Source organism: Lagopus muta, chromosome 1, assembly GCF_023343835.1.
Source record: "Lagopus muta isolate bLagMut1 chromosome 1, bLagMut1 primary, whole genome shotgun sequence".
Classification (NCBI taxonomy): Eukaryota; Metazoa; Chordata; class Aves; order Galliformes; family Phasianidae; genus Lagopus; species Lagopus muta.
In genome coordinates, this window is record NC_064433.1 from 8954087 (window position 1) to 8978373 (window position 24287).

Consider the following 24287-nt stretch of genomic DNA (forward strand, 5'->3'; position numbering starts at 1 on the left):
CATTATTTTACTGTATTATTTTGCCATATTTTAGAAAACCTTAAGGGTTACAGAAGTCACCCTTGATACCTAGGGACTCATTAAGACATAAATGGGAGGTACTGAAGATGTTACCTACCCACACCTTAAGTTAGACAAGTTTTCCCTTAGGCAGAAATCTAGTTAAATCAGATTCTACATGAAAAAAAGAAAAGGTATAGATAATATTTTTATTTCCGATTTTATAATATAGTGCTTAACTGCTTATAAAGTTCACAGTTAAATATATACCAAAACCTTGAGCATAAAATCAAGTTCATAATATAAGATATTACAAATAACTTTACAAATATCATTGTTTAGTTCAGAGGTTACTATTTCTTGTGTTTTATAAGAAAACAACTCTGAGCAATGGAGATAATCTGGATTCATTTTCAGAGACAAAAAAAATGTGGAACTAATAAAAGGCAAACAGGTTAGCTTTTGAAATCTAAATGTTTCATGTCTTAAAAATGTCATGTGACTCCTTCAATTATTCAAATCAAGAACACTTTAAGGGCTGTCATGTAGCTAAATAGTGATGACATTAATGAACTAAAATCTACTCTCAGTTTTACAGTATAAAAAACATATGCATCCATATTTTGAAGTCAAAGGAGTCCATGCTTATGCCGGTGCAACTGAAACAAAACATTGGTGCAACATTCCTCTTTTCAAGTATCTGGTTTTAATCAAACTGTACTCATGGCTCTCAGGTTTTCTTTGCTTTAGTGGAAGGTAAGCAGGAGTGTTTCATTTAAAATTCTTGGATTGCATCATGAGCACATTAAAAACTGTATATCTTGTCCTAGTTACTTTCAATTGATAAATTGTAATGAAAACATAGTTCCCAGAACGATGCTCAGTTCCCTGAACTATGTTTCCAACTACATGTTCAGAAACAAAAGTATTACAACAAAAATAATGATTCTGTTTTTCTTCTACTCCTTTCAGTAGAGTTCAGTGAAATCAGGTGATTGGCAACTGTTATGATAAGGTAGATGAAGAGGATGAAAGCTAAGATAGATTGAACAGCTGTGACAGGCTCTGTTCCAATTGTATTTTGATTACCGATAAGATAACCCTCCCTTTTCTGCCTGCAATTTATCTCATTCAAACTACAATAACAAAGAATTGCCATTAACAACATATGCTGTGTAGTTTCAAGTTTATTGGGCCCATACTACACAAAAAAATCGAAGGTACTGATTGCAAAATTTTTCTTTTTACATTACTAAAAATGGCCTGTTTCACTGTGTGAGCTCATGCATCTGTGTTTTGTTTCAATTCAGATAAAAATGATTACTTTTTGATAATCTCAAGTAACATAATTGTAAAATTATGGGAAATTATACGTTTTTGAGGTTTGGGCGTTTCGGTGTTGTGTTTTTTTTGTGTGTGTTTTTTTTTGTGTTTTTTTTTTTTTTTCTTTCTTTTTTTAATCTTTTGCTGATAGTTTGATGAGTTAAAGATATACGAAAACAGAACTTTACTTGCTAAGGGCCTAATCCTAAATTCCCAGTGATATCTGAGGAGGTATAGGTAAAAAAAATAAACCAAATCTTGCCTCCTCAACCTCCCACCCCACCAAAACAACAACAAACAAACAAAAATATTGCATGTGTGTGTCACTCAGGATCAGACTTGGAATGCAGACAAGCTCATCTGTCTTCAGATACCTCACAAGCACCCAAGTCAGTTCCTGTCAGTGTTTGTAATATAGGAATACATCAGCGAAACCTCTCTGTGTGCACCACAGCTGTTGTCTGGTTGGGATGGGGAAATAATACAACAAATCTTGTACCTTTTTCCTGTTCTATCCCTGGTTTTGCCAAGCAGTCTCTGCTGGCTATAGCAGGAGGAGGCTATAGAAGAGGTTAGAATTTAGACTATCCACTCCTTTCTTTGCACAGTAGAATTGGTATCTTAGAAATCAGCAAATAATCACTCAGAGAGTAATGACTAATTTATATCTGGGACTATTTAAACAGATATATGAACTGTTATAAAGCAGAGGCAAATATGCATGTGTAAGCAACAAATGCATGTGCAAACATGCAGCCACCTGATATTCGGTAGCCAAGGTAAAAGCCTGGCGAGAGAAGAAGGAAATGTTCTAGCATGACATTGTGGGAGGCACTGCTCACAATTCAGCAAAATCCCTGTTTGATGGCATAATACGCATTGACTCATCTTTTATCTACTGCTAGGAGATATACAATGAGATCTTATCATTCCAGGCAAAGGAATGAAGGTTGAGAATTTTGTGCAACCAACAACCCACTCATTTGATTCTCAAGCATGTTATGACAAGCAGTACTGACTGTGTAATCCAGTCACTGCAGAGTCGCCAGTAATAGGCCAGGGCCAGATCTGAATCCTTGTGAAGAAACTTGGATTTTTATAGCAATGGATATGAGTTTTTGATTTTTGATTCTTGTCAACAAAAATCCTTACTGACATGTTCTTCTGAAGACTATAAGGGGATCACAAACCAAAGCTCATGAATTTTCTCATTTCTCATTGAAACACAGAAAAAATCTGCACACTAAAAAGATTATTGCCTGGTCGTAGATAAATTTAAAAAATAAGAGTGTTTATTTTGTTTTGCTCTTCATTTGACAAACTCCACTGAAGGAACACAGACATAAACCAAGGTTTACAGTGACATACCAACCGTGGATAAAACAAACATCAGGATCTGCCTGACTGTATTCATATTATCTATAGTTGTGGTTTTCTGGCTTATTCCTTAATGACAAAATTGTCATAAAAACAAACCAAATCTACATTCCTTCTGCATGCGTATTTTCATTGATTTCACTTTAGGAATTTGATCATTTTTGTATATACATACCATTAAATTGCAGTTCCATTAGCAAATTAAACAATCATGTATTAAGAGGAAGGAAAAATTGAAGGACTGGTTTTCTTGTGTAAATTTGTGAGGTTGATCTCGCAAAGTAAATGTTCTGACACAAGTCGCACTGGATCAACAGAAATGTCAGTTAGAAAAGAAAGACCATACTAAGACTACAGAGAGACGCACAGAAATAAGGTCAAATACCAGAAAGCTTGGAAACTAGTAGAGAAAAGAGAATGAAAGAAAGAACAAGCAAAGCAAGTCAGGATTGTGAATTTTAGGTTGTTAACGTGAAGTGCTCAATATCAAAAGCTGCCCCATAAATCTTGAGAAACTCAAACTCCAGTTAGTTTCAGTGATCATCACAACTGAATTTTTGTTATAATACAATGGGTTTTTTTTAACAGATGGTGCTTTTCAAGCTGTTAGTTTGGGTCACCTGCAACACTCCTAATAAATGTGGGTATCAAGTACTAATAACAAAAGCAGTGAAGTCTTTATTACATTCAGAATATCATCACTCATTTTAAATTTACTTCTTATATCATTTCATAGATGATAGTAAAGTCATAATGTGCAGTTGTTAGCTTTATAGGGAAAAATTCAAAGCAACAAAAATGATGATAGTTGAGGATGTGTCAAAAAGGAGTAAGAAAATGCTCTCTGAGCAATCACTGAATTAATGGTTCTTTTCTGCAGCAGTTGGTGGGACAATGTTATAAACTTTGCAGTAAAAATAACTGGAAAAAGCATAAAAGAATTTCAAAAATGACTAAAGGGCTTTTAATACAGGCAATCATTGTTTATCTGCGCAGGTCATAGATTTGCCAAACTTCAAGATGAACAAGAAAAATGGAAAAGAATTAGAGTATGCATAGTAGACAGTATTAGTTTCATTGACTTATTGAGGGCATTCATCATTTTCTTCTTGTCATTGCAATGCAATCTTTGTTGTAAATCTTGGTTTATTTTAGCACTGATCAGACATGTATGTTGCCAACATGACTGATCGACACTTAACAGAATTGATGGATATCAATGACCTTCTGGGAATGTGCCCTGTCACTGCTGTTTCTGTCATTGTCTCAGCAATAGTCTCTGGTTGGTTACTGAAAAGACACTAGATGGTAAACACTTTGAAACTAATTAATCTGAGGAAATTGAATACTTGATTTGTATTGATTGTGCAAATGTCATTGCTTTGCTCTTCAAGAGTACTTTCTAGAATGTCATATAAAGCTATATTAATCACTGAAGAAATGCATGTACTTTAGAATAAACAGTAGAGGAAATGCATACATTATTTAGGCTTTCATCTTTTAGTTTTGCTGTAACTATATCCTAATTAAATTATCAGTGAATGAGAATCAACAGCACCCAAATGTCATTTTTCTCCTTAACATATTCTCTGTTTGATTCCTGAGAAGGAGAAACTTGATTTAACATTATTTAAACTATACTGCCTTGTATATGATAAGACCTAACTTTTTTTTTCTTTTTTTCATTGAAAATTGGGAAACAACTATATGCCCTGTCGATTTACAATTTCCAGGAGAAATGTTCTACTGTTAAGGAAAGTATTATTATTATTTTTTTTAATCCAGAGCCACAAAAGGCAGAGTCATACCTCTATAAGTTCAAACTAAGAGAGATGAAAAAATTACAAAGGCTTCTGACAGCTATATTATAAAAAAAAAAAGATCAGATACAGATGACAGCAAAGCATTTCTAGCCAAGAGAGTTCTAAGACAAGTTAGGCAGTCAATCATCTGCGTCACATGCTATTCAGTAAGTCGACATTCAACATCTGAATCAGTCATTACAATGTAAAAAGAATTAGTAAAGTCTAACAAAATGCAAATCAGTGAACTGGAGGACAATACAGTCAAATTCTAAAACTTGGCAGGAAGCCAGAAGAATTATTTTGACAAGAATGCTTGGGATTATTTGATTTCTTCTTGTTACCTCAAAAAAAAAAAAAAAAAAAAAAAAGTCTCAAGCAGTACGAATTTTATAGAGTGAAAATGTATAGTAATATTTAGCCAGTTAAAAACTAAGAGAATGAGGAAGAAAATTTAGCGTGTGATCTGATATGTTGCTGTACTTTAACATCAGTGAACTATTTGATTCTAGGGGGAGGTTTTTTCAAATAAGTGCAAAGAATAGTGGGGCAAATCTGGGCTGAACAATGAACTTTCTTATGGTTATGTTCATCGAATGTGTTGCCTACTAATTCTCTCCACATTAGCCTTTATAGAATATCTGCTTCAAAATCCACCTGGTATATGCAAATGTGAAAAACAGATACAACATCTCTGGGACTACTGAATTGGAGATGGTGAAATTCTGTGAAAGTATCTTCAACCAACAACTTTGTTGTCCTGGTTACAGTAAAAGAAGGGGGAAAAAGAATAACAATTACGAAGAAATATTAATCAGAAGCTTATTTTATAACAGCAGCTTCACCTTCATTTTTATCCGCATAGGGTATATTCTCATTTACTCACTAATTAATTGAATCAGTTGTGGAAAATTGAAGTGAGCTTGTTGAAAACTAAGAAGTCATAGCAGATAGCTGCACCACTAGGCAGAAGCTAGACATTTAACTACTGCTCTTAAGTGGAAAGACAGACATCTTTGCCTTGGCAGATCTTGGTCATGACGCATATGCTAGCTGCCTAGAGGTCTGACCATGTCCTCTCTTGGAGTGTGCTCCAAGCCCTTGGATTCAAATGTGTCTGAACCCTCTCTCATCTGTCCCCATGGGTGTTGTGTGAGGAGTTGTTTTGGCATCGATGCAACTGCTTCTGCGCCTAAAACTGTACTTGGTTCTGTGTATCACAAGGCCAGAGCTTGAACCATGCAGGATTTCTCATTATGGGGAAAGTTTCTTATCAGTATCTTACTAGCACACAATTTGAAATGATAAAGTTGGCTTTGGTCCCAATATGAATGTAGGTAGACAGGACTGAAGAAAGAGTGCTTTCATGAAAGATTATACTAATACATTCTGCATTATTGTATTGAAAAATATTTTACAGCAATTTCAGACAAATGAATTTATCTTTGTTAATGCTTGTGTATAGCTCAGAGGAATTCTGTGGATTCTTGCACTTAAATTAATCCTGTTCTTGGCAAGTTCTGGGAGGAGTATGAAAACTAGAAAATTATCCTTAAGTTTAAAAAGAAGTATCTAATTTTATTCCTGTGATGGATAAGTACACAACTCCTGGTATCAGTAAGCTGAGACGATAGTAATACACAGAAAAAGATTGCGTGTGTCTTCTTAACTCATCACCTAGTCTTTCTTATCCTCTTTCTCACAACTTACAGATGTGTGAAACAGTTCTGTATGTTAGAATTCTGAGACTTCATGTTTAAATGTGGTTTTTATCAGCTGATCATCCTCAGCTTCATGCTTGTAAATCTCACTGATTGAACAAAGCTGAATTTTGTCCAACAGTTGATTAGTTACATGGATAGAGTTTTGACTATCTAAAATCTCATACACAATTTTAATTGATTTTGCTGATGACCTTTGTTTGTGTAGAGCTGAATCTCAGTAGCAGTCTGAGTGCGAATACTTGAGATAACAATATTCACAGGTCCAAGTATATAATACTTTCACAGATTTTCATTCCATAGCAATAAATAAATAAATAATTAAAAATCCATACAAGTCAAAACATAAGTCTGTAATCTATTTGACCAGATTAAAATAGAAAACATTATCTTTATCTTGCAGAAATGTTGGAATCCAATAATATAGTCAATTTCAATGGACTAGCTAATAGTTCCAGTTACCATACTTTCCTCTTGGATGAAGAACGAAGTCGGCTGTATGTTGGAGCAAAAGACCACATATTTTCTTTCAACCTGGTTAACATCAAGGAATATCAAAAGGTACAGTTAGTCATGTTTCATATGTCTTACGTGTTTTATATGTTTCACAATTTTGTATAGGACTATATGACTTACATAGTAAGTGTCTGTATATCAGGAATACTACCACGGCTAAACAGCCAAACGTGTGTCAACTCTATGAAGAGAGAAATTATTATGAGCCTGTAAGTGTCGAATCATTTTTATTTTCCCAAACTATGAAAATTTAAGTCATAAAGGAATAATCCAGCTAAGTTACAAACAAGATATACTTTGTGTTTGTTTAAAACCAAACAAACATACAGTTATGAAAGTCTACAAAAAAATCCTCACTTTTCCTCATTTGCAGATAGAAATATTCTATTCATGACTCTGTGTTGATTTCTTATCTTTAGCCCAGCACTTTAAAGCACTTTTCTCCTGCTGCTCATTAAGCAAAATAGATTAAGTATTAAAAAAAGAAAATCTGACAGATAGTTTAGTGATGTTCTGGAATATGCTTTCTTGCAGCCCTAAATAAAACCTTTTTTTATTTACTTTAATGTTACAAAATGCTAAAAAGGTAAATAATGGGACAGAAGTTGGATTTGTTATATTTAAGCATTTTGATGGCACATTTTAAAATTCAGGGAGTACTCTGTTATGAGAGATATATTGCTTCAGTACCGGGGGATTTTTTTCTTGGTGTTCCTGACCTTTTGCCCGTTTCACTATTAGCTTCCTAAGGTGATAGCAATAAATACCTTGTGTTTTTTGTTCATAGAGAAGACAGGTTATTCATTTGTATTCTCTAAGGAGAAAGGATAAAAGGAAAACTGTATATTTTCTTTTCTATTCTCTTTAGAGTAGATATAAAGGAAACTAGCTATTTATTTGAATTCTCTGAGGGATTCATAGTTTAATGTGCAAAACATCTGGAGTAATTAAAGGAAACAAGGTGTTTCCATTGCAGAAAACCACTCTGTAGAACGGCAGGGGTTGTATTTTACTTACTTTGCTATTAAGATATGTTTAGAACACTATTTGAATTTCTATACGAATATTATTGTATTATATAAAGAATTGCTGTTGATTATATAGAACTTAAATAAGAGACAACTTGGACTTCAGCTCTAAGAATAAACTAAATTCTTAAAGAATTTTGGGGTCTGCTTATTGAGGACAGGAGGGACACTGAAGAAACTTCAATCAAAATAACAACTAAGTTGGTACTGCAATTAAACTTCATCTTTCAGCATATTAAAATTAAGTCCAATCCAACCAGACATTGAACAGTTCCAGGGATGGGACATCCATGACTTCCTTTGACAACCTGTTCTGGCGCCTATAAGGAATAAGGAATTTATTCCTTATATCTAATCTAAATCTACCCTCTTTTTGATTAAAGTTGTTACCCCTTGTACAGTCAATTCTTATCCTTGTAAAATGTCCCTTTCCAGCTTGCTTGTAGGCACCTTCAGGTCTTCCCAGAGTCTTTCTCTTCTTCAGTCTGAACAATCCTAACTCAGCCTGTCTTCATAGGAGAGGTGCTCCAGCCATCTTTGTGGCCCTTCCTCTCTACTCACTCTAGCAGGTCCTTCTTATGTTCGGGACCTTGTAGCTAAACAGTGAATAGAGCACTTGCTGATGAAGACTGAAGAAAAAATTTAATTGAGTACCTCAGCTTTTTCCACATCCCCCATAATCAGGCTTCCTATTTCCTTCTGGAAAAGGCATACATTTTCCCTATTTTTACTTTCATCACTGGTGGACGTATAGAAGATTTTCTTTCTGACCTTGACATACCTGTTCAGTTTTAATTTTGACAGAGCTTTAGCTTTGCTATCATGATCCTTGACTGCTTAGACTATATTTCTCAGTATTCCTTTCAGTGTTATTGCTTCCAGCCTCTGCAAGTTTCTGCTTTCTGTTTGAGTATGTCCTTGTTCATCCATGCAGGCCTCCTGGTGCTTTTGTCCGACTTCCTTCCATTGCTTAAAAATAGTTCAATTTTGCTGACATTTAAACCAAAATAGAGAAAATACCGTGGTGTAAGAATCGTGAAAAAGAACAGCCAGCCATTCATTTAATTGATTAAAATATTGCTTTAATTAATATAAGAATCTTTGCCCAAAACTTGAACTGGTCCTTCTGGGGGATCTGAGAAATTTGGTTAATGTTTTTTCAACCTAGTAAATTTTAATTTTCACATCTCTTCATATTTTAAGCTGGGCATAGAAACAGGAAGTAGAAGGCATCCTTGGAGAGATAATGTGCTTATAAAATTTTCAACATTATTGTACAGACCTCAGACAGTCAATTTCTGTTTTCTGATTTTATTACATTCTAAGAAAACTCCAAATTTAAAAACACAGTTGGAAACTGTATTTTTGAATGACACATATCACATCTTTTTCATCCTCTTCTGTCACTTATATTCATTATTTTTCTGTTTCTATTTTGTTTCTTTTTGAATACTTTCCTTTTCACTTTCTTTTGACAAACACTATTGAACACCGTGGTTGTAATTCAGACTTATTGCCACTTATATTCATTATCTGAGACTCCCAAATGAGCAGCCTGGCATTTTATGTGAAGATCATGTTTTATTCTATATGTAATTCCTGAAAGCTTTTCAAAACAAAATAAAACAAATAAACAAAGCAACAAAACCCATAATAATAATAATAATAATAATAATAATAATAATAATAATAATAATAATAATATAATATAATAATAAACAAAACCCATGAGTAATTGACTGTGAGGGTCTCCATTTTCTCCATTTTCTGCAAAGCAAACACTACAGTAAACCTATGTTTAAGTTTTTGCATATTTGAGTAGCTCAATTGGAACAGAATAAACATTTCTGCTTCAATGGTGTGATACTTTTCAAATATCACAGCTTCTTTTTTATTATTTAATTAACTAAATCTAGAAAAATACTCAACTAGTAGTGATACTGAAGAGGCCGATGCCTCATTTACAATGCTGTAACTTTAATCTTAGATTGTATTTCACATAGATCAGATTTACTTCTAGGAAGTATCTGAAATTTTTGGCTCTGAGTCTCCATTTCATTATGTCAGATACAAAAGCGGAAGAATACTCAATACATTCAACTCTCCATTCATATTCAAGATTTTCTGCTGAGGTCATAATATAGATTATATTTCAAGATTGTTTTTACTGTGATTCTTATCACCTCTATTTTGCTCCTATCATTTCAATTCTTTGTTGTCAAATGTTGTCAAGGAAGAAGAAATAAGAATGAGCAGAAGACAAAATGAGTGAAGACACTTTGTAACACTTGGTCTGCAGTTTGTGGTAACTGAAGCATGAAATAATGTGATTTTTTGCTCTATGTCTTTAGATTACTTGGCCTGTATCTCATTCCCGAAGGGATGAGTGCAAGTGGGCTGGAAAAGATATTTTGGTAAGTACAAATCTTTTTACCCTTTTTTTTTTTTTTAATGAAACATTCTAAATATTTTATTAGACTTTATTGTGTTAATTCTTAAACTATAAGGCCGCATATCTGGGCTACTTCAAACTTCTTAATTCTATACAATTAAATTTTACCTTTATGGCACGAGGCAAAGTTTTTAAGTGGAAATAATAGAAATGAAATTAAGTTTTGTTAGGAAAAGCAAAAGTTTATTCTCAAGAAAAAGAAGGGAAAGGAGACATCAGCATGAAAAATATTAACCCTTGCATAATGTTCTTCTGACCTCGGGTTACTGACGTTCTGCTTTATTTTTGCATTCCTGAAGGTTTCATACCCGCAATGATTCCCAAGCACTTCTTCCTCTTTTTTTTTTTTTGGCTTTGTGTACTTAGCAAGATCACGATCAAAATGGTTTTAATATTCTGTATTTGGTACCCCAGGATAGACACTATTACACTAGACCCAATTTTCTGTACATTTTCCCACATTCCTCTGTATGTCTTATTCCCCGTGTTTTATGAGGTAGGATAGAAATAGCCAGTATCCTCTAAATAATACTCATTCTACACTGAGAATAACTGTTGGCTTTATAACAAGTGTATGGGAAATGGGAAGACAGGGCTGAAGAAAAGAAAATGGGAGAAAATAATCCAAATAAATACTTGCATAGCATACTCAAATGGGAAATCATTGTGATTGCCAACAACTGAGAGTAGAATTTGGCCTTGTGTGTATATGCTATTGGCCTGATTTTCAGGGATGATTCTGTAAAATATTCATAATGCCAACCATATGCCTCTAGAGAGCTCCATCTGAATAATTTCCTAGGTCACAATAAACATAATTTTATCATTTTTTACATGTAGTAGATTTTTTAATAGATTTTGGTGAAATCTAGAAAAGTAACAAGAGATTCAGCACTGAGAATGTAAGCATATTACTTTAACTTTTAATACTTACTTTTAGAAATTCAGAACAGTACAGTAAGTTCAGTGCATTGCACTAGGCTGATTCTAATCCATCTCCATCTTCATTTATAATAAAATATCATTTATAACAAAAAGATTTTACAAATGGAGTGAGCTGGGAAATTCAGGTTACCATTCTCCTACTCCTGTAAGATTGGGAGGTCCATTTATACTGTAATTAATTTATCCATCTTTAATCTTTTGCATCGCATGGTGTTAAGGCAGCTGCATCCACTAATGATGAGCAAAAGTGGTAGCCAATACCTTACTACAATGCTGTGTATGACCTGGCACATTATCTGCCTGTTGTGAACCTATGCATCAGAAGCAGCACGCTCATGAGTTGATGGAAGAGGATAATGAAAAACATGAGCATAGCACTGAAGAAAAAATGTGACCTAATAGTAGCACAGTAGTACAGAAAATTATTGGAAGAACCAGATAATTCATTTTGGAAAATATTTTTCACAGACTTGGGTTGTTAGGGATGATGTGGTATTTTTTTGCTATTGTTATTTTTTATTTATTTTCAGACTTATCTAGAAATAGAGGTAAGAAATAAAAGGATGAATAAGTCATATTTAGTGTGGGCCCAGTTTTCATACAAAAATGGAATACATTAGGCCTGCTCCAAAAGTAATGCCTCCTATTTTATTATGTTGACCCACAGTGTCAGAGTCTTACATTGATGGTGTGGCAGTAGATGTTTTCCGCCAATATTCCATTACATTTTGTTGCCGTATGACAGATGGTAGCAGAAGCATAGTCTGACAGAATGGTGCTTGACATGAAAGTGCATATGAAGAAAAGGTGTGTAATGTAATTCCTCTATGCAGAAAAAATTGCACTCATTGACAGTCATGGACTCTTGCTGAAGATTTGTGGAGCCCAAACAGTGGATATTGGCACAGTGAGGCAATGAGCGGTGCATTTCTTCAGTGGCAACAGTGAAAGAAAGAGAAACCACGTTCTGGATGGTTAGGCTCTCACATCACTAAATAAAGGGTGTCTTGATCAACCTATCCATGTGAATTGGCACATAACAACCAGGGAAATTGAATATGAAGTTGAATACTGGCTTCAGTGTATTGGAAAGTGTATGGTGGCAATGTTGGAACATCACAAAGTTTGCACCAGGTAAGTCCAATGAATGCACACAAGGAAACAGAAAGAAAACTGTAGGCAAGTCCATCAGGACATATTGAGCCAACATGAGGCTGAAGGTGACAGTTTCCTGGGTTGCACCATTACTGATGATGAAGTGTGGTGCCACCATCACAAGACTGTGTCAAAATGACAGTCCATGGAGCAGTGATATGTGAATTCCCCATCCAAGAAAAAGTTTAAGATGCAGCCCTCAGTATCTGAAGTGATGTGCACTATTTTTTTGAATGGGAAAAGGATGATTTTTCTGGATTTCCTGGAACCTGAAACAACCATCAACTCTGACCACTAATAAACATCCAGAGTCAGTCCAGAGAAGAGAACCTTTCACTTGCAACATGATGAGACTAGGCTCCTTGCCTGTTTGAGGACTGTGGATCACATGGTCAGTCATGGCAGAACTGTCCTACCACACATTCTGTACTGTCCAGTTTTTGTGCCTTCTGATTTCCATCTGTTTAGGCTGATGAAAAATGGACAATGTGTGGGCAACATTTTCCTAGCAACTGTGAAAGAGTGGGTTATCTCTGATGGTACAGGTTTTTACAAAACGTGGCATGCAGTCTCTTATTCATTGCTAGTGAAAATGCATAGCTAACGGTGGTGGCTATGTTGAAAAAAAGTGTTTTGTAGCTGAGAATTTGCTCTATCAAGTAGTGTTACTGTGCTCTTTGTATCTGTTGTAGTTTCCATGGAAATAGATAAGAGGCATTACTTATGGAGTGACCTACATATATTTTGGTCTGCTCAGGTCATCATCTTAGAATATTTACAGCTTCCTTTTATTGCTATAATACAATATACTGCTAATAAAGAATTTAGAATAACTTCTTTAGCTGTTATTAGAGATAAAGACCATTTACGGAACTTATTATTCCTTCTTCATTTATTCCTTAAAACCATTGTCAGTGCCTTGGGAGTGTGAAATATAAGGGCCATAAAAATAACTCAACAGTCTCTCATTAGTGAGAACAAGAGAAATAGAGGACAAATAAAGTGCCCTATGAAAGATGCTTGATTTAACATTGCTTTCAGCAATGTACCACTGCTAAGATATTAGATACTCCTCACTTGTGATGGTTCAAAAATTTTCAAATGACAGTCTGTACTTTTGCGTTGAGATACTTAAAAAAAAACTTTTTAAATTATTGATCTCCAGGGGAAATGAGTGCTGAAAATGCAAGTCCTCACTAATGGGCCAGGTGCACTGCAGCAGCTGCAGTGCAAGTACAACCTTGTCTCTGCCCTGCTCCTAACCTCGGCTCTGACCTCAGAGATTTCCTCTCATAATTATAAGAGGTAATTTACCATCATTTTTACTCCTTCAGAGGGATTCCTTGCACTGACACTGTCGGTCACGTTGATCTGGGTGCAGCAGACTTGCAGTACAGGCAGCTGGCTTGGGATTCAAGGAGGGTGGCCTTCTTGAACTGCTCTCGTGCTCCTGGACTCTGTTCCTCAAGAAGTCTTTCTCATTCTTATTTCTTAGCTGCTATTTATTAAAGGGATGAGTGTATGTTAATTAGTTAAGCTTTGCTCACTGTATTGATAAATATTTTTAAAATATGCTTTGAATTTCTTTCCCTGTGAGTAAAGGAGAAGGAAGGCTGAAAGATTTACCCCAGCTATGCAATATAGCAGGACTTCTCTGATAGAAGTTAACTCTTAACTTTTCACAAATTATAAATTAAAAATAACAAAAGCAGAAAAGTAATATCGCTTATGAGAAATTAAAAGCTCTAAATAACAAGTATTGTGTTTGCTTATGTAATCCAACTAAATGAACAGTTCTTTGAGGATTTCTTGCTGCTCTGGAACTCAGTCTCTCATTTGATCTACTCACCTATTCTAGTTTTTGTAAGTCCTGTAACTATTTCCAGTGTTTCCTGACTAGACATTGGTACTGATTAAAGAAGACAAGGTGTCTACAGGATATTTCTCAGCTCAACTTTTATGTTGAAACTTATGAGTGTGGACATGCTCATAGTCACATCCCTTCTTAGTGAGCCTCAATATTTTTTTGTCAAGATCTAACAGGCACCTGTGACCCAGCAAGAACACATGGCAGCCCCTGTATTACATATGGGTTAAATAGCAGGTAACTGGGAAAACAAACAAACAAACAAACAAAAAAAGACCATTGCAATTTCATTCTGATATCATGATATAATATAATAATCCAATAAAGCAAAGATTGAATGATTTACAAAAGTTAGCAGAAAGACTAGATAGTTTTGCAGGTTGAGATAGGGTAATTTGTTGACTGGAAAACTCATCTAATCCTTACACTGCTAATTTACTATAAATTTAAAAGTTAAATATGCTGTTAATACATTTCTGCACCAGGCTTGACTAAGGAACCAAAACAGTAGTTCACAAGGTACAAAAATAATTAGAAGAATCCCTATTAAAGGGTATAATAGATTTACTACAACTTGAAAACCTTGAAGATGTGTATCTGAAGTGCACATTAGGATGTTATTTTCAAGTGTGATTTGTCTATCTAATTTATTAAGCATTCTTATGTATCCCAGCCAAAATTAAATTGTTGAAATGGTTCCATACATAAATCTTTAAATTTCAATGGATACTTTGAGGAAGTCATATAGGACAAACTAGATGACAGAGACTTTGCATTCGGTATGATTTTTCTAATGAGAACTGGATGTTGGTATGCAATTAGATACAAAGAGTACCAAGCTATTTTACTTTGCACTAGCAAGATTCTTCATGCATTCTCTCAAATGAACAGCTGTATTTGTACTGGGAGTTAGACTTCGATGTCACTGAATGCAATAGCTAAGCTGTGTCAGCACAGTTGTGTGTATTAACACTGACTATATTATAATTTGTACAAGGCTGATATCTACTTGAGCTGTGTAATTGTCATTGGACTTCAGCTAGTTAACTGTTAGATTAATTCAGCTGTGATCAGCTATTATTATTGTAAGCTTTCTAGGTGGTATTTTAGAAGACCTTCAGATCAGAACCATTTTCCTATTAAAGAAGATGTAGTAGACTCTTTACAGGACATACAGTAAATCTATATTCTGTGTATGCATCTTTGCATTTTAATGTGGTATAGTCATCGAGTTTATGATTAATGTATGAAGAATCACATGACTGTAATTTAGTTCACCATTTCTTTCATGAAGATAATACTCAAGTCAAAATGTTCATATATCACCTAAATTTTTTCATTCTTTAAAGGTTTTCAGATATTCCCTAAATCTTAGGAAAATAAACAGTTCTAAAGCCATCAATGTGCAACAACTTGATTGAAAAAGGAAAGAAAAAGTAAAATAATATGATGTGTAACTTAGCAAGTGTTCCTCATATCTCATGATACTTTGGAATAATTAAGTTGGCAACGAATGAGCACTTTTCCCTTTAACTCATTTTATTACTGTTGTTGCCTTAGGGAAAATAGAAGAACATGGAGGCAGAAAGCAAAAATGATTCTTTTCATATGTTATTGTAAACAAAGATCAGAAGAGGGAATCTGAAAATTAAATACACAGTTCTGCCTCGATCTAGAAAGCTTGCTGCTAAATTCATCTGATAGTCGTTTATCAGGTCAATTTACCGCTGGCCCTTGGGGTGTGCCAAAGAGAAGTTCATCTCTTTATTCACTCTTGTTCCTATGGAGAGCATTCACAGTCAGATTTCCAACTCTTCTATCACCAAACTTTGTCACCATGAGCATTTTCTGACTGTCTCCAGCATGACAATGAAATCCCTTCATAGACTCAGGACATGCATACAGCCAGTGGAAAAGGAGAAAGTGCGTGTCTTCTGGGAGTAGTAAGAGATAAGGTGAGCAACAAATCCATAGTGATGGACCACCAGTGCAGATAAGGACAGGATTTACTCTTCTCATTAACTTCTATAAGAAGAAATGTGACTTCTGATCTGCTAGTAGACAAACAGTGCCACTGCACTTGTCCATTCTACTGCCTGTTCCAAGTAATAAACCTAGAAGAAATTATTATTTTGCAGTCTTCTCACTCACTGACCTTGTCCATGATCTTTATTGTGTTCATGATTTCCTACCAATTCATTTCTTACCGCTTGGGAGAAGAGGGAAGGCATCTTGTAGGTTGTATGCCGCTTTAATATTGCCACTGCGTGGAACTGTTTTGTATAGAATACACACAACATAAAAATAAAAAACAAAACAAACCTACAGCTCCTTCTCATAGAAGAAGTGAGCTGAGCATGGTGAAAACTAAGTATAATACACCAGTGCCTTTCAAAGTCATGTGGAGCTTTCTAACATAATTTTCTCCTCAAACAAATTCTATCTGCAACAGCTCCAGTTCTTGAACACTTGCTGGCATAATATCTCATTTATGGCTCAGAATCTATTCAGGAGTTGAGCCTACAGCTTGTGTTCACTTAGGCTTTTGCGTATATGTTTTTAGTACAGTCAGTTATTGTAAAGTAATAGCTTGGTATAGTTGGATAGGATATAGTTGGAAGGACTAAGTTGTCAATTGTTCATAGTTTACCTATTTATGTATCACGCAAAGCATTTATATCTTTTACTGTAAGGATCAAATTGATACAGATCAAAGAGAAAACTAATTTTCCAATATCTGGATTTTTTTGTTTGTTTGTTTATGGGTGTGACTTTAGAAGGAAGGAAGGAGATTTTATATTCATTAGATTTAATGCTATCCTGAATAAATTGCTTTTTTGTCTTTGAAGTATGAATTCACAGAAGCAGAGAAGGGTAAATTAAAGGAGAAATGAAGGAAAATTTGTTCCCAAATTATAGGTTTTAGTTTCTCAGCAGTATTTTTTCCTCATGAACTCTAGTTTGGCCTTGACAAAACTACTGCTGTTTAAAAATGACTTTGGGTAATTCCTTGCTGTGATTTATTGCATCCCAGTATGGTCAGAGTAAATTTGTCCTTTTTACAATTCTTTCCAGAGAAAAAACATTAACTTGATAACTATTGGAAGTCATAGATGTGTTCAGTACTGGTTTTCTTTCAGAGAGCTTCAGGGTGAAACTCATATAGTCAGAGAAGAGCATTTTCCTCGGTGCCATTCACATCTCTTTCCCTCTCTCTCTCTCTCTTTTTCCCCTGAATTTGTCTCAGGTTCTTCCTTGGCTAACGGACAAATGTTTAGGTTGCTGTTGCTTTAATGAAAGGAAGTATAAAGTAAAATTGAAGGATAGCTCAAAGATCACAGTTCCTTACTGAATGTGCACTATTTCCCTATTAAATTAGTGTACAAAAAAATTTCTTACTTTGGTTCTGTTACGTGCATCTACCACCCAATAGTTTAACTAAATTCATCCTTTCTTGATACAAATCTAATATTATCTGCCTTCTTTTGGAATAACTAAAAGAGCTAAATACTAGTTAATGTTCTTAAAATAACCTTGGAGATGATACATAATTATATCATATGTCAAAGCTAATATTTTATTCACATCCACATCTTCATGTCAACAAATATTCTTTGAATAAGCCTTATTGTAGAGAGAATTTTGGATTCTGAAGATGGCAGAACAAAAAAACTAAGAATACTAAATAAAGAAAGAAATGTCTCCCCTTCCTTTTTTTTTTTTTTTTCTTTTTCTTCTTCTGTCTGTTAAAAGTGATCTGTGTTGACACAGCTCATCTGTTTATTTTCCCTTGCTGATCTACGTATTCCAAATCTTTAGGTTACCATACATGTATCATGAATTGCGCCCAACCAAAAATAAAAAAATTAACAATCCGTTTGGCACCAAATTTTTACTGACTGGGAATTCAGAATAGTTTAATTTCCAAATCCAAATGTAAGGGATCCCACAGTAAGGAACATATAACTTCAGAGTCTGTCTTACAGAGTATATTTATTTACTGGTCTACATATTGCTAAGCAACAGTCACAAGGATGCCAAGTCTTTTGCTTTCTTTCAGCACTTCACACATTTACATTTACTTTCAACACAGAAGTTTTGAGTATATTTATCTTAGATGTCTGTGAATGGCAGCCATTACAAGATATGCCTAATGCTGAATAAAGGCAAGCTGATTGATATGGAGTCCAAGTGGCTTATGTGCATATAATAGGCTTGGCAACCTGTTTGTCTGAAATACTCCACCCAATTAGCAGGTGTTGATCCCTTTCGGAAAGGTGGAATGTAATCTGATTTCTCCAGGAGACAGGTGATCACCCCACCCAGATAGAAAAGATAAATGGGAGAGACTCCTTAGATCTAGACTGTGGTCGCAACTTAAATTGTTGCTGGGCTTGGTGATACTACTTGAGTTGAAACCAAATGGCATAGTTCATTGCTTTGCTAATAAAGCCACGTCCCAAATGTGGAACAGCTTTAGTCTGTAGAGCAAAAACAATTTTGTTTTACAGTTATAGTCAGAAAAGAATCATCTGCCACTTGTATGTAATGTTTTGAGTTATTCCTGAAATGTTTTTCTGTTCCTTACGTAAATTAATTCTGTTCTGTAGGAAATAAATGCTACTGAAGAACATAACAATTCAAAATAAATGGCGTTTCTTAATAAAGCTCCTGGAAAAGTTCAGTGTACAACAATCAATTTTGCAATTGTCACTGCAAAATCCTGAAAATCAATTTGCTGTACTGGATTCACAAAAGGCTTTCGTTTATCTTGTTAACTACACATTAACCAGATGTACAAAAATATGGACTGATCCTTAAAATGGGTATTTTGTGTTGCAGCCTTTTCTTGGCCTCCTTTTAGCTGTCCACAAGTTCAGAACAGTTGTTATCTGCATCTACTCAATGAAGATTTATGGGTGAAGTACATCTCCAAATTTAGACATACCAAATGCAGAACAAATCTGTGGAAACTTTGCTTCTTAAGACCTCAGGCTGTTCAAGATGACTGTTGCTAACAACAAAGATCCACTGATTTCACTGATGTGCTTTGTTCTTGGAGTCAAAGTGCTGGTATTGACCAACAGATTTACAGGAAGGCAGGCAGGCAGAGAAGCATTTTTTGTTTCACCCTTACTAACACAAAGCAGCAAGCAAAGGAGCTTTCCATCTGCTGTGCAAGTGTTTTGATGATAAAACTATTTGCTAATATGGCATGCAGCTTTGTGGCTTGAAGGAATCAGGATATATCTGACTTTTTCAGTAGTTTTTTCTTTTAATCACATGCTTTGTTAGTTGGCTTCTTGTTTCTTGTCTTGATGTTTCAGTGGTTTAAATTCAAGCAGACATTCTGCAACTTGAGTAAATCATACATTTTAAATATTCTCATGAACTGTTATCATATGAAAAAAATCAGACAGATAACAGGCATAACTTAATTGGGAAGATAACTGTGGAAGTACAGTAAGCTGTACTAAGCAACCAAGAATGTCTTATCAATCCTCATCAGCACACTCAGAATTTTCTCAGGGCACATCTCAAGAGTGGAGGAAAATCTAGTTATGGAATTATTCAAGTACTTATCTGCAATGGTGGCTGTGGTGACCAAGTCTAAGAGTAGTGTAATTTCCGACATCTTGGGAGGTGTTGAGCACTTCACAAGGGCCACTGGATATCAGGATCTGCCACCTTTTTCAAAGCTCAAAGTTAGTGAATGCTTTTAAAGTAGGACTAGAATTCAGTTAAAAAGCAAAACAAAACAAAACAAAAAAAACACCATAGATTTATAGAAATGACTAGATATTTTGTTTGCCTAAAAGTATTCAAGGTTTCTATTGGATAATGTGTTTTATTTATTATTATTATTATTATTATTATTATTATTATTATTTATCTGTTTATTTGATGAACATTGACTAATGGAGATGTAATCCCTAACAACTAAGTTAACAGAAATTCTGCAACACAGACCCCAGTAATTAAGCTGCTCAACTAACTTCACTCAGCAATGCAAAACTGACTTTCAGAGGTTAGGACCATAAAACATTGAAGCTCTGACTGCAAGATGCAGTAATGAGAGAACAGGAATAGAAATGAAGTTATTGATCCAGGCTCCAAGAGGTACACTGCAGTAAGCCACTGCTTGCAAATGTTTTCATGCTGTATGCAATGCTGGCCTCCCCCGCTCTAAAATCATACACCTGCTTAGTCAGGTTCAGTTGGAAGGTTATCTCCTGGAATACAGCTGCCAGGCATAATTTACCCACCTGTCAGACTCTGTGAAAATTTTATATTACTGGGAAACGTTCCCATTGCTGCCAATGCAGCACTTAGAATAATGTCTTTGCAGCAGTGTTACCAATTAGGTTACTCCAATAAAATGAAATTTAAAAAAGATAATCTCATTTTAACAGGACTGGAATCATTTGCTTTGTTCCCTGCCTACTTCAGGCCTGTTTAAGCAGACTGTGCTCTTCGATCAATGTTCTTAAGTGCTACTGTAATTCAGAGAGGGAAGGAGTAAAAAATCTTAAATTATTTTACTGCATTTAAAAAAACTTGCACACAAGCAGCAATAGCTATGAAAGCATATTCACTGCAGAGTTCACTCCAAAGAGGGCCTCCTTGCCCATGCTAATGTGCTGAAGTGTCTGCAGAATCTAGTTGATCCTAATACTCTGTGTACAAGTTACAAATACACATTTATTGCTCTGTCACTCCAGGAATATTTTTCCTGAAACAGGGGTATTGCATACTGAAAAAAATGCTGTGCCAATACAAACTGAACTGATTGCAGCTCGCAGTAGCCCACTAGGAAAAGAGAGGAGCAAAAAAGCTCCCTGATAACTTGGGAACATCTTTCAACAGTGTGATAAATTTGAATGACAGCAGTAATATGAGGGATTACTTACTCTCCATGGATACCCCTGACCTTGCCACTTGAGAATTCAACTAATTAGACAGAAGAAGAAAAAAAAAAGTAAACATATTAATTAAACTCATACATAGGACTTAATATGGAAACTGTCCATCCACTTTGATTTGAGAGACAAAACACGTATTTGTTTTGTTTGTCCAGCTGTTAGATGATAGCTTTAAATCCCCCTGTCCATCCAATTTAGACAAAACCTTCTGATATTTTAATCACTTGGCTATGCAGGAAGGTTGAAATAAAGGAAGAATGTTTTACAGGGTCTGATCCTTATCTGGATTAAATCAGCAGAAAACTGTTGAGGATAGTGGATTATTTTGTCTTCTACATTGTGTCCATATAATCTGGTCATTCATTTTTCATAAATGATATTTTTCTTGAAAGCAAAAAGGGAAAATCTTTAAAATTAGGAAAAAAAGTCTAGATGTTTGTTGGTTACATGGATTTACCCGTTAAAATTCCACCTAAAAAGATGTCATTGAAAATTCTTTGCTGCATCAGTAATCTAGACAGAAGGACATAAGTTCCTGGCTTCTGAGGAAGAGATAATTACTGGAAACTCATAAAACCCACCTAAATTCAGTTTTAATTTTCATATGTAGAGCAGATGTTTTGACAGATGGATAGGCTTTATTTTTATAAGTGTCCGGGAAAAGTCGGCAAAACACAGCCTAATCAGTGTTACATATCTGTGGTGTTTGTTTTTCAGTCTTTCTGCTTTTGACTTCCATGCTTTGGTTGCAGACATTTTCTTTGTAATTTATTTTTTCAGGCTAATCTCTCTCTTCATAATCCCTTCTATTAATTTGATACAAAAATATTGGAAATCTCTTAAAAATTAAATGTGTATGTTAGGTTAGTGTCAGACATATTGATCTTCATATGGTGGGTGTCTTGGTGGAAAGCTTAATTAACACTTTATCTTCTCTTAAAGACAGGCCCTCTGTCCTTGTGTATAATATATACTATTTGGTATTGGAATTTAGACTTAAGATCTCTGTCCAGACACACTGAACCTCACTGACTTTAATTCACGCTCGGAATTTGTGACAGTTTCTCAACTTGTACTACAAATAGGATTTTAGTACAGAAGGATTTGCAGTAAAACTTGTTTTGCTGCAATATCCTAACGTGATGGAAAAGATTTTAGCTACTTCTAATTTTTATTTTAATAAACTGTCAGTGTTGCATGTAGCATAGGCAAGACAAATGAACGGGAGTTTTCAGGACTGCTGTAACTCCCACGATATACCTAATTTTCTCTTTGAATGTCTACCTCAATTATTCTGTACCATATGAAAACACTTATGCTTTCTGCTGTATACGTGTATAAATACATTCGATCTTTAAGACAAAAACTTGTATTTAGCTATATACAGAAAGAAGAATTTCCTAATATGAAATTGCCCGTTATAAGGAATAAGACTATCAGGTGGAAAAATTTATAATGATTCACTATGGTGATTCCAATGTTCATCTTTTTAAAAATGTATTTTCATTAACTATCCAAGTTATATTTTCCTGTCTACAGAGAAATCTGCAAACTTTTCATTCATTTTCATTTGTATTAAGCTAAAAATATTTTCAACATTCACTCCACCCATGATCTCCACTTTGAAAGTCTAATTTTCTTTCTAAAACTGTTTTACTTAAAGAACAACATTCAAAAGTTATGAATATGTCCAGAACATGGAACATTTAAACAACATTCTCTTCCTGGGAAAAGCAAAAGTGGATTCAGAGGTACTTGGAGAGTGAAAAGAGATGCGGACAATGGTTAAGTTCCCTGATAATTTGACTATTACAGCTTCTGGCTCTTTCATAGAACAGAATAATAGAATCATGGAATTGCTCAGGTTGGAAAAGACATTCAAGATCATTGAGTCCAACCACAGTCTAACCATAGTACCCTAACTCTTACAACCCTCTGCTAAATCATGTCACTGAGCACCACATCCAAATGGTTTGTAAGCACATTCAGAGATGGTGACTCAACCACCTCCCTGGGGAGCCTACTCCAATGCTTAACAACCCTTTCTGAAAAGAAGATTTTCCTGATATCGACCTAAACTTAAACTGGTGCACCTTGTGGCCATTTGCCCTCATCCTGTCACCTGTCACCAGTGAGAAGAGACCAACCGCGCTCTCACTGTAAGCACCTTTCAGATATTAGAAGAGAGCAATACGGTCTCCCCTCAGCCTCCCTTTCCCCAGGCTGAACAGCCCCAGTTCCTTCAGACTTTCCTCATAGGGCATATTCTCCAAGCCCTTCACAAGACTTGTTGCCCTTTTTTGGACCTGCTTCAGCACCTCAATGACCTTTCTATTCTGAGGTGCCCAAAACTGAATGGGGTACTTGACGTGAGGCTTCACCTGGGCTGAGTACTGAGGTACTTTCTGTACCTCCAGTGGATATTTTCTCCTATCTGCTAGATGCCAGGATGCTACATTCCTTTTGTAGGCTTTGCTTCCTTTTCAGTACCGTGTGTTCTGAGATCATGTAGTGAAACGCTGGCTTGGACCTTCACGCCAACAGTACAGTGCCCAGCTGCAGGAGATATAGCTGCCAAGTGGGACAAGCCCAGTTAGAGGCAACCACGTAATTCTGGGCCTCCGGCCAAGTGGATTGGTTGTTGCTTTATAGTTGAACTGATGTAGCCACCAGTGTTGGGACCAGCAGAGCTGTGTGCCAGGTTTTACAACTGAATACCAATGCAACCAGGGAAAGAATGAGGAAACAGATCCTGGCCACTTAAGTCACCCAAATCTCATGTAGTGGTAGGTCCAAATCTTCTCGAGGCACACGCATTTTCCCTGATAGTGCTGTTTTCTTCAGCATATGTGCATGCTGAGATTTGGAGTTTAAATAATCATTCAGACCAGTTAAAATTGTTACAGTACAGATTTATTTTTATTTTTTTCTTCCCAGAGTCACATAAACGGGGAAAATTAAATATTCACCATCACAGAGCAGATTCTTGCTCAACTCTGGGTATCACTCACAAACTCACAGGTACAATGACATTTCCACACATCATAGTATATTTATGCAGTTGTACTTAAGCACAGTTAGACAAAGGAAGAACTCCAATTATGCTGCAATTGAAATCAATGAGGCTGTTGCTATTGTTCCAGCAAGAATAGCACTGTCTCTCAGGGAGGGAGAAAAC

General features: G+C 35.3%; 1 protein-coding gene across 1 annotated transcript in view; it reads left to right on the top strand.

Annotated features, from left to right (window-relative positions):
• The window catches only part of SEMA3A (semaphorin 3A), a 170990-nt gene that overhangs the window by 41276 nt on the left and 105427 nt on the right, over positions 1-24287 (top strand). The window contains exons 2-3 of the mRNA XM_048934056.1: positions 6627-6784; positions 10119-10181. Of these exons, the coding sequence (XP_048790013.1) occupies positions 6627-6784; positions 10119-10181 (221 nt within the window). The remainder of the gene's footprint in view (positions 1-6626; positions 6785-10118; positions 10182-24287) is intronic.